At 39.9% G+C, this 11590-nt stretch overlaps 1 protein-coding gene across 1 annotated transcript in view; it reads left to right on the top strand.

The window, feature by feature from the left end:
* The window catches only part of LOC104500853 (utrophin-like), a gene marked incomplete at its 5' end in the record, with an annotated part of 19733 nt that extends 9856 nt beyond the window's left edge, over positions 1-9877 (top strand). The window contains 9 exons of the mRNA XM_010144574.1: positions 1335-1505; positions 3237-3416; positions 5584-5712; positions 5847-6017; positions 6530-6679; positions 6878-7012; positions 7584-7721; positions 8530-8682; positions 9809-9877. Of these exons, the coding sequence (XP_010142876.1) occupies positions 1335-1505; positions 3237-3416; positions 5584-5712; positions 5847-6017; positions 6530-6679; positions 6878-7012; positions 7584-7721; positions 8530-8682; positions 9809-9877 (1296 nt within the window). The remainder of the gene's footprint in view (positions 1-1334; positions 1506-3236; positions 3417-5583; positions 5713-5846; positions 6018-6529; positions 6680-6877; positions 7013-7583; positions 7722-8529; positions 8683-9808) is intronic.
* Between the last annotated feature and the right edge of the window lie 1713 nt (positions 9878-11590).

Here is an 11590-nt window from a genome sequence, read left to right on the forward strand (position 1 = left end):
AGAGTGTTCCTGAAGGGGAGGAGGCCTTGAAGAATGGGAAATTCACAGAGCTTTCATCCCTCTGGCAAAGCTGACCTGCTGCTTGTTAAAGTCGTCTTGTATCTTTTTTCCCTGTAATACAGACTTGAAGATAATATACTATCAGATTGTCACATGAGGAGTTTGAGTTGATGTGAACTTTTTTAGGAGGTGTCATGATGGTTTCTAATCATAACCTGTCTAAAGGGTTTCTTTCAGTATGAAATAGAAAATGCAGGCAAATACGTGTTTTTCCATGAACTGTATTGTGTCGATTTGAGTAATTTTCTTTTTAATTGAATATTTACCCAAGCGAAGTGTTTAAAAATGGTTAGATCTTTAGGAGGCAGGGGAAATAGGGGTTTCTTCTCCCACCTAAATGAAGACAAGTACAAGCAAACTCATGCCTGTTCAGTGCTCTGTGAATGAAGCTGTGGGTAAGTGGCCAGATTGCATTGTTGGAGTATCTTGAAATGGACCCTAGGAAATTTTTTTTTTATTATTTTAAAGTGGAGAACATTCATGAAGGTGTGGATGCTAGTGGAACCTGTACATCTGTAACTCAAAGGATGTAGACAAGAAATTGGGAAAGGGTAGAAAGGCAGAGTTATCTGCAGTATAATGTCCTAATTTTGTTTGTGTCTGAATTTTTTTAGATTGTCAGAGTGTGTTATTTTGAATAAATACATGCAAACACTAAGCTGAGACAGAGGGTAATTTTTCAAAACGTCAGTTGATTCTGACTGCTATGATTGGATTTATTTTCAAGTCTGTGTTAAAGTTTGACCAGACTGATTGTGTAGCCAGTGTGAAATAGAATTGATTATACTGCAGCAAACATAAAATTTCATATTCACTTTTTATTTACTGAGATGTTCTCAAGGGCAGATTAGGTTTTTGGTGAAATTTTTCTTCACAGCGTTCTGCTAGCAGGTCTATAAAAAAGGAACTGAATTTTACTTGTGTGACTGGCTGAATTCTATGTCCCCTTGAGTTTCAGTTGAAGGATCATAATAAACAAAGTTTAAACATCGGTTTTTTGATGGCTAGTGATAAATAAGTTTGTATGCAGGTTTCTTTTTCTCCTTTAAGTGTATCTTAATTTAAAATTATTCCAGTTTTATATATTCTGCTTTGTATGGTAAGATGCAGATTTTTATAAATTATTTTTCTTTGCAAGGTCCTTCCCTAATACAAGACAGTCTTGAGATGCAACAATTTCATATATTCAGGTGGATATTTTAGCTGGCTAGCACTTTTGGTCTTGCTATCTTTTAAAAGCTTTTTTTCCTTTTTCCTTCTGATTTTTTTTGTAGGTGACTGAAGGAAAACAAGACCTTGAAAGAGCATCCCAGCTGGCACGCAAAATGAAGAAAGAGGCTGCCTCATTGTCAGAGTGGCTGGCTACCACTGAGGCTGAGCTCGTGCAGAAGTCCACTTCAGAGGGCTTGCTTTCTGATCTAGATGCAGAAATTGCCTGGGCCAAAGTAAGCACCCTCTAAATATTGGCAGAATACATTTTTAATGTTATGCCAATACTACATAGAATTGGTTGTGTAAATTGCTGTAACCTGTTCCTAAATCTCTGAAATTTTAGTAGATTCAGTAGATAATACTCAGTGCCTTATGGAGTCTGCTCTGTTTAAGCTCAGGCATCTTGCCTCAACATTAAATGGCCAGTGAAACATGAAAGATGCTGCTACTTTTTTGGTATTAATAGATATTTAAGTGACTCTCCATATCTCTAACACAGTTCGTAAGTATAATTTAATTATCGGCAAATATGATTTTGGGCTTGGTCAAACATTTTACTAGTAGAACAATGTAAAAGTTCATTGACACCCTTAATGAAAAATTGAGTTGCAACTTTCCATTGAAACAGCTTTGTTGTCAAAATTGTGACTTTGCAAAACAAAAAGCTGCTGTAGTTCCTTGTTTTCCTTCATCTGTGCATTGGAACTCTTTGTGGAAGCAGGCAAATGTGTTGCTGTTCTGAAGGAAAGTATCTATTTTTTTTTCACATTGTAGAAACCAGTATAAGTAATACTTGGAGATAGCAGCACATGTCAGTTGATACAGTTCAGCAATACCGAACTTTCCAGTTGTTTTCTTCCACCTTTTACTCTTCAAATAGGTCTGTGTACAATCTTGAAAGCTTACGGAATTACAAAACATATAATTAGCCTGTTCTCACCCTTTTCGCTTGGGATTAGCAATTAACACTACACTTCTGCTGTGGCAGTATTCCTAAGATTTCTTTCCAAGCAAGCTTGCGAACATATATTACTGTATACTTTCTGTACGTCTGCAAGCAGTGCAAATAGTTCATGAACTCTTACACTGCACCCCAAGGAGGACAGGCCCTTTATGTTGCATGCAGAGTTATCCTTCCTGTCTTAAGGTTTCCAGAGGCAATTTTAAGATGTAGTAACTCGAGTATTGGTTTCTGTCTCTAAGTTATGTTAAAATAGTGTATTATTTACTTCACAGGTAGTAATACATACAAGGAGCTCCAGACCCTAGTTGTGATTAACTGCATTCTTCCACGCACTGTACACTGACATCACAGAGCTTTCTAAAGAGCCTACTGTTCTTGATAACAGTCAGTGGTCTTGTACGGCAGGAGGTGCTGTTTTCCACAAGGAAACCATACAGTGATAGTCAAGAGATGACATATTACTTAATTTGTATGTCAGTATGCAGTGGTGGTGGTTCTCAAAAAAAACCCCAAAAACCAGCAAAAACCCCCAAAACATTCAGCCTTGGCCTACCACTTTTCTCATTTTTGCCGACTGTAGAAGTACTTTAATAGGAAAAGATATGGAGAAATCCAAAGTGTCTCTTGAAAATTGTTTTCTCTGGTGCTTGGCAGTGCAAAAAAGAACCTTTTAAAATTGGACCTATATTGTGATGTGATACATTTGCTTTACCACCATAATGAAAAAGGAACTGTGATGTAAAACCAAAAAACAAAAAGATCTCAAGCTAAGTTATTCAGGACACTTACACGCATTATGCTCTCAATCTCCCTTTTTTGAGGGAGGAAGAGAACTATCCGCAGAGAGTGAGTATAAACAGTAGGTAATTCTACTTGGTTGGATATTTCTCAAGTGATGATCATCTATGCTACTATTTGTTTTCTGCGGAGGTAAAAATCTGGCTCGCTTGCACTTGCGATTGGGAGCAGTGTGCCATGTTAATGGCTCCTCTTGTTTCAGAATGTGCTGAGGGAGCTGGAGAGGAGGAAGGCTGATCTGAAAAGCATAACGGAAAGCTGCACTGCACTTCAGGCTCTGGTGGAAAGGAATGAGACTTCCCTGGAGGAAAAGTTGTGTGTCCTTAATGCTGGCTGGAGCAGAGTTCGAACCTGGACTGAGGATTGGTGTGACACCTTATTGGTAAGTTGCAATGTGAGAAATACTGCAGGGGGGTTCTCCCTCCGCACACTTGGAGCACGTGCAGTTTCTACTTGTCTCACTTGGCTGTGACGTGAAGCTTCCATGGTGCCTCAGGAACTTACATGAACATAGGATGGACAGCTGATCATTCTGTAGATGGAGAGGTGAGTCGTGAAGCTATAGAAAAAATGAGGAAGGTGGGAAACTGTTTTGCAAGTGTTTTAGATGTGCTGATAGGCATTGGTGCCATACGCTTGGTGGTAGTGGCTGTTGCTCAGTGGACAGGAGATGAAAATGCAGAATTTGGATGTGAGAGTGTTGAAATGATGTAAATATCCCAGATGGACAGTTAACTTGACCTAGTGGGAATAACCTGCTTAGCTGTAGAGAATAAAACTAGGTTTAAGGGTTTTTGTTTTCTTTTTCCTTTCTCTTTCTGATGGCTTTGGTGCTAGGACTCTTTTCTGTGTTCTTACTCTCTAGACTTTGTGGTGTAATTCTTCTTCCCTACAGAAAATATAGTGTACGCTTAGTGAACACCTTTTATACATCTGTTGTTTTAATTTCTTCATCTTTCCTTGCTCCCACCATGTGCTATCACATTACATTTTTAATCTTTTGACTTTACAAATTTATCTCCTTGTACCTTCTTCCCTGACAATGTTTTATCACTTTCTCTTTGTTACATCATCGGTGGTAGCCTTTTGTGTCTGCTTACTATTTAGCTCTTAATACAATTCTGACTACCCTAGTACACAGAAGTAACTTTCTAAATGGTCCTGAAAGGGGGCATCTACCTACCATTGCACATAGAGTGGGGGTTATGGGGCATACAAGCATTCATAAAACTGCTAATAGGTTTACTCGTTATCTGGTGGTAGCTGATTGAAATAAGGGGGAAAAAATTCACCAGGCTATGGAAGTGTTTTTTGTTTCATAACAGAAGTTGGACCCTGTGTTTTCTATGTAACTTTCTATAAGCTCATGAGTTTATTAATGCAAGTAGAAATCAAGGAACTAGCTGAAAAGGATTGGTTTCTGTGAGGCTCCTGTGTGTGCTGCCCTTTATTCAGCTTGAAAGAAATCTCTGTCCACATAAACAGAATGGTTTTGTATCGATAGATTTCCTCAAGTTCTAGATGGTGGCTATTTAATGGACAATAGATGACTCGCTCGTGGTGTTCAGCAAAGCACTTGGGATCTTCTGTCACCCCTACTGGTCCTTCAGACAGCCTATAACTGCAAATGTTTAATACTATGCCAACTCAATGCTGAGGCCAACAATGTCTGTCTGGCTGAGTAAATGGAAGACTGTATACAACATACAGCCTAAAGCTCCAAGTTTTGCTAAATGGGCATGAAGTAGTCTACAACTGATGCTAGTATCAGGCTGATGTTTTCCGATAGTTAAGGTATTTCTGTGTTCAGCTAGTTATGACAACCCATCTTGAGAAGCCCCATTCTCTCTCTTTCCTCCCTCCCTTTGTTTTGTTAGTCTAAAAGATCAAAGCTTAACTACTCTTTTTTAGGTAAGAAGCTCTGTGCTTAAGCAGTATGGTGCTTCTCTGAATCTGATAGCTCTGTTTGGTCACACAGAATGTGTTGTTTCTGTCTACGGCACCTAATGTTACAGATCCTGACTGCGTGTGACAGCAGACCCAATTAATGGATCTGCAATGTGGTGACTTTTATTAAGAGGAAGAAATCTTTCGATGTGATCAGTAAAACATCTAAACTTGACTGTTATCTGTAGGTTTTGTTGTAATCCCCTTTCAAGTACAAATACGACCACTGCACGTAATGTGTACTGTTGTATCTGCTAGGGACAAATCCTGAGTTTTTTGGTCGTCTGAGTTGTGGTCTGGCTGTAATGTTGTAATACATGGTCTGTCTTTATTTAGTTGGACAAACCACCTCAGCTATTTCTGTTCCCTTTCTATGAATTAGAAACAATAATATCAAAGGATCTAGAATTAAAATTGAGGAGCTGTAAATTCTTACTGAAGGTGAAAGGTACAATCTAATTTTCAGTGTACCTTTCCAAGGTGTATCTATACCGCTTCATTCCATTGATCTCCTTTCTGTAGTTTGCTGTGTGAGTGTTTTTTGGTTTTTTGTGAATATTTAAAGTTTCTCATGTTAACACATTTTTTTCATCTTTTTCCAGAATCATCAGAGCCAGCTGGAAATTTTTGATGAAAACGTTGCCCACATAAGTACTTGGTTATATCAAGCTGAAGCCTTGCTGGACGAGATTGAGAAAAAGTCAGCAAGCAAAAAGGAGGAAACTGTGAAGGTAGGAAATGCTGCTGTGAAATAACTTTTGGATTCTAAATGAAGTCAAGTAAGGTTTGCTGCCTGTGTTTGTTTTTTTTTTTTAATATTTTTCCTTTCCTAGGATAATGATTTGACTTTTCTTTCACTTCCTAGCGCTTAACATCTGAATTAGATGATGTTAGTCTTCGAGTGGATAATGTGCGTGACCAGGCTATCATCCTAATGAATGGTCGGGGGGTGTCATGCCATGAACTTGTTGAACCCAAACTAGCGGAACTGAACCGTAACTTTGAGAAGGTCTCTCAGCACATCAAAAGTGCCAAGGTGAGAATGAGCCTGTTGATGGGGTCTATGGCAAATAGGCTTAGGGGATAGATCTTTATATGTTAGAACAGCACATCACTACTTTTGATTCTCTTTTACATGTGGATATTTATATGTGAAAAACAGACAGGCTGATTTTAGACCAACTGCTGAGTAGCAGGTACTGACTTGAGTTGCAAGGGGAAATGTACAAATAACTGTTACAAAGATTCAGAAAAATCTATGTATCACAGTACCTACAGAACGCCACCATAAACTAATATGTGACTGGAAGTTTTATGTTTGGTTTGAGACCAAAATGCTCAGATGGAAGTTTGAAGGTAGAAGCTTGATTATACCTGGTTAACACTGTGTCCCAGCTAACAGCTAACTCTCACAGTTAGGTCAACTCTTGCAAATTTTTTTATGATGATGAAACTAGTATGCTTGGGGCATTGGTTTAAATCATTAAATGGTGTGTTACAGCTCAGACTAAATTTTCAGCTTGAAAAAAATTTTCTTTTGCTTTGCAGATGCTTGTTGGACAAGAACGAGTTCCTGACATGTCCGAGCCCTGTGAAGTCAGAGTAGCTTTTACAGACCTGGAAAGATTTGAGAGTGACATACAGAATATGATAAAAGTAGTGGATAAGCATCTAGAGTTCAGTGGGGAAGATGAAAAGGTTTGTGAGCAATGGAAGAATTAAAGATTGTCTCTACCCTACTTATAAGCCCCCTAAAGTACTCAAATGCTGCAATAAGGTCTCCCCTAGAGCCTTCTCCAGGATGAACAACCCCAGTTCTCTCAGCCTGTCCTCATAGCAGAGGTGCTTCATCCCTTTGATCATTTTCGTGTCCCTCTTCTGGACCCTCTCCAGCAGGTTCATGTCCTTGTGCCGAGGACACCAAGAGCTGGACATGCTACTCCAGTTGAGCTCTCGCCAGAGTGGAGTAGAACAGCAGCATCACCGCCTCGACCTGCTGGCCATGCTTCTTTTGATGCCTCCCAGAACACGGTTGGCTTTCTGGGTGATGAGCACAGGTTGCTGACTCATGTCCAGCCATTTATTCACTAGTATCCCCAAGTCCTCCACAGAGCTGCTCTCTATCACGTCATCCCTCAGCCTGTATTGAAAATGGCGTGTATACTACAGAAAACAACTTTTAAAAGGCCTCTATGGAAGGAACTGTTGTTATAGAATATTTGCTTCCCTTTGTGCCATTTTTGTTTACTATGTTTTCATTTTCTTGCTATTTTGCTCTGAGCTTGTTTATTATTGTCAAGGAAAGTTTAGAATAGAAATGGAGCTGAAATCATAGTACCCTCTTGCCATGCCTGCCTACTGCTGGCTCGTTGAGTGAGCTTCCTGCAGGGCATCTCTTTATGAAGTTTATGGAATGACCTGTGCTGAATTTTAAGATTTGGTAGTTGTCGAGGAGAATCTCTGCTTGAATTTGATTGGCTCGCATTTGTATAATAAAGCAACAGTTTGATACCATTAGTGTTAATATGTGAGCAGGTAAGAAATTCGTTTTGGGAACTGTAGCTGAGGTTCCTGAAGATAATACAGACTCGTGTCATTTTAGCTGGATCAAGAGCGGGCTCAGATTGAAGAAGTTTTACAGAGAGGAGGGAAGTTGTTACAGCAGCCTATGGAAGACCATAAGAGAGAGAAGATCCGCATACAGCTGTTGCTTCTGCAGAAAAAGTACAACAGTCTGCAGGTATGATTATGATAGTTACTATAGTTGAAGCTCTTTTATGCAATCTTCCCTTTGGTATTCACTTACACCCTGGTTATGACTCTTTTTAGTGTATAAGATTCTCTGGGGAAGAGTTAAATGTGTGTACACACAGTCTGACTCTCTGAATCTTTGCAATGCCAAAATACAAATTTCGTCATTCCAAAATTTTGGGGGGGGAGTTTTGATTTTAAAAGTCCTTTTCACAGCTTCACAGGGTGCCACTCTATATGTATTTGCACAGATGGGTGCAGAGTGGGGTATTTTCTTCACTTGGCTGGCCTTCCACTACCAGGCTGTGTGAAGAGTGACTACATAGACCCGTGTACACAAACATACAGACTGAGCTCTTAGCTGAAGAGATTTATGTGAATATGAGTCTGCTCCTGAATTCCTCTTGCTTCCTATAGGGGGTATTATCAAGAGTTGTGGACTGTAGTATGTTGTAATGCATTCATACACGTGCCATATTAAAAATGGGTTTTGTGTGGAACAAAGGGGATCTGTATTCTTATACACCTTTTAGCTCACCTGTTTAAATCATGCTAGAATTGGTAACATTAGGTGTAGCTCTAAGGCAGGGTAAGACACTCAGGCTGGCTTTGATTACATGTCTGTGTACCTAAATAGAATGTAGCTTTTGTAAAAAATAATAAACAGCTACTGTTGCATATTTTGGAATTTCCTTCTTCAGAAGAATGCCTTGAGTATTTTGTTTTTCAAATAAGACCTATTCTGTTCGCTACTTCCCTCCTCTTATACCATATTTTCCTGATACACTGGATTATAGGAGTGCAGGTTATTTCAAAGGAGGCAGGTGGTGGAACTCTCTCCAGTGTTTTCCCAGTATAAGAAGGAACATGACAATCTAATGAAGTGGCTAGATGAGGCTGAGCACCGTCTGTCAGGGCTTCAAGGTGTGGAAGATGAACAAAAACTACAGGTAAATGAGACTTTCTTTTTTTTGTAGAACAAGCAGAGCGTGTGAGCTTTAGAGATTCATGCATTAGAATTTTATGGCTGTTCTTTTGACACCTTCTTGGAAAGAAGTGTTTTCAAAATGACAGCATTTGTTTTTCATTAGGAAATTCTCTGCATATACTAGTTTGGGATTTCTACATAGTTGTCATAGGTCCAAAATATCCCAGCGATCAGGCCCATGTCTTAGAGTGTGATCTAGGCAGTTTCTCTTGCCAGTCTTGCTGATGGGGATTATGGTTAGCTCTTTTTAGCTCAAACAGCCTGATTCAGTGTCGGGTTGGTGCAGGTATGATCAAATCCTTGTTTTGAGGCTTAAACTCTGTGCCTCTGGATCCTGCGGTCAGGATATTGTAACTGCTCTGACCCTGCCTTTCACTGCCTTAAGTGAAACTTAGTGAAACACTACCCTCGTGTTTGATTTTACTGTACACAATGCACATTAATAAAATTGACAAAGGTTGGAGTATTTCTGATAAGAAGTTGTGTGATAATGTGTGCGCACAGGTCTTGACCAACAGTTTCATAGCTGATTTAATAGTATGTCAGAGTCTGATAGCTTCTGCTGTATGTCTTAATTGTTGAGGTCACAGATACTTTCAGTGTTTTGGGTTTTTTTGTTATTTTGTAGTTTGGTTTTATAGGGGTTTTCTGGTGGTTTCCTTTTTATCCTTCAAAAAACTCTGGCTGCATGGTAATTACATTAATATTTTAGTTAATAACAGCAAGGAACTTTGTGAAGTGGTAAGTAATTCCTTGGACAAGCTTGGGGGCTAGGCAATCTGTCAAGTACTTCTCAGTTTCTGTGTATGAAGCTTCATAATTAAAACCAATCAATCTCTTTTTGACTGCTCTAACTTCTTAACTCCACACCAATTAACTTGCAGGCAGGGGTAGAATGCTCTGGTTCCCTATGGGACTCACACCACAAAATCATAATGTGGTGCTCTTTCATTCACAGCTGCAGTGCTATGTGCCTTCAGCTGCTTATGATAGCAGTAGTCCTATGGCAGGCAGTCAGCTCTCCTTTGTCATGAAGGCTGTTCAGTATCAGCTATAAAAGTAAACCTTTTATGTCTGCTTCTCTTTAGGGAGACTTCTTCAAATTAAAAGCTTCCCATGCAGAACTGGGCAGCAAGGATGGTCCTGCAGTCTGTTAACTGTGTGACATCCAAGTGCTGTGTTGGATCCCCAGCAGTCAGTCCTGGTGTACTGTAGTACCTGTATCTGGCCTCCTTGGGACCTGACTGATGCCAGGGAATTTGAGGGAAATATACATTTAAAGGAAAACATGATTAATTTTTTTGTGTTTGACCATCAGCTGCTTTTGAGTGTATCACCAGTTTGAAAAGGGAAGAAGGTGCACCTGGATCTTTCTTTGATCTTTATGGGAGCAGTCTGTGCCACAGACTGTTCTTCCTTGTCACTGTTGGTCTCGTTGCAGGCTGACTGATCTTTTCTAAGGAAGATTCTTTGCATCCTATAAAGTCCTTTGCTTTAGGGATATACTGCAGCTAATCCCTGGCACTGCTGGATCTGTTTCTGGATTATTGCATCTTGGTATCTGGGTACTGAATGCAGACTATCATGTCAATATGGATTGCCATAGCAATTATAATAGACTATTGATGGAGAAATCTTATCTTCGTTCTACATGTAAAAAATATCCTTGTACTTCCAGATGTAGTTTCTAGTCTGACTGAGTCAGGTAGGGACTGCAGCTGTTCTTCATTACTGCTGTGAAATGCAGAAACTGCTGCTCTTGCTTCATGTGCCTGTGCCTCTACCTTTCTGATACCTGAGTGGTAAGCCAGCCTCAAGGGGCCTTATTTTACTTATACGGCTTATTCTTTCACCTGCTTTGCTAATTGATCCTGAATGCCAAAATGGTGTGGGACCACATCATTTCCAAAGGGAGAAATACTGTTCCCAAGTATTGTCGTCATTTTAGATGATCACAGTTGCTCCAGAATTTTCTTGGAGCCACCAGACTTGACTTGCTCTCAGCACCAGCAGGACCCTAATACTAAAATTCTGCAACAGAAGCTACCCCTCCCCAATTTTTGCCATCTCTTTTATGCTTGAACACCCTCCCTCCTCCTTCTTTAGACAGTAGGAGTGTCTAATGAAGGCAAGAAGAGGAAAACCCTGCATGTATCCATAGGTAGATACTGCTGGAAGACTGCCTGCAGTACTTCTTGCCCGTCTCAGCTCAGGACTAGAAAAGTACTAAATGAGTTCTTGACCCACTGGTGCGCAGCTGGCTCAATACCTCACCTTGATGGTCAGGAATGTGCAGTGGGCAGAGGAAGAGGAACTAATGTTTGAAATGAACTAGCAGGGAGGGAAAGAAAGATTTCAGCTGCCAAGCTAGGGAGTAGACTCCAGTTAAGGTTTTATGTATTAATTATGTTTTTGTAACTGAGTGTGGAGGAGAGGTCTTTATGGTGCTTGAAGGTCGTATATATATATATACTGATTTGGTGGAAGTAGCTGGATCAATGTTCCTCATCATGTGTGCTTCCTACGGATTATGGAGTAAAGAGTCTCTGAAATATTGGTAACCCTTCTGCATAGCAGGTACTTCTGAGTTACTCTTGATTGGCCACAAATCTGCTTTCTAGAAAAGCCTGCATCGGAAGTCTGTAACTCCTTGAATTCCTTCTTTATTAACCTTGTGTCACCGGTTTGGCTGAGGCTGAGCCAAGGTCTGGTAATGATAATACCTTCCCCTATTCCAGCAGAAACAGGGGAAGGGAGAAAAGAATTCGTGAGACCTCTACAATGCTTTTTGGAAAACTGAAACAAACTTTAATAACACTAAAAACAGATATATATTAATTACAAAGGTAAACCAGTGAGATATTGAGGGT

This window comes from Buceros rhinoceros, unplaced genomic scaffold (genome assembly GCF_000710305.1).
Source record: "Buceros rhinoceros silvestris isolate BGI_N320 unplaced genomic scaffold, ASM71030v1 scaffold16221, whole genome shotgun sequence".
Lineage (NCBI taxonomy): Eukaryota > Metazoa > Chordata > Aves > Bucerotiformes > Bucerotidae > Buceros > Buceros rhinoceros.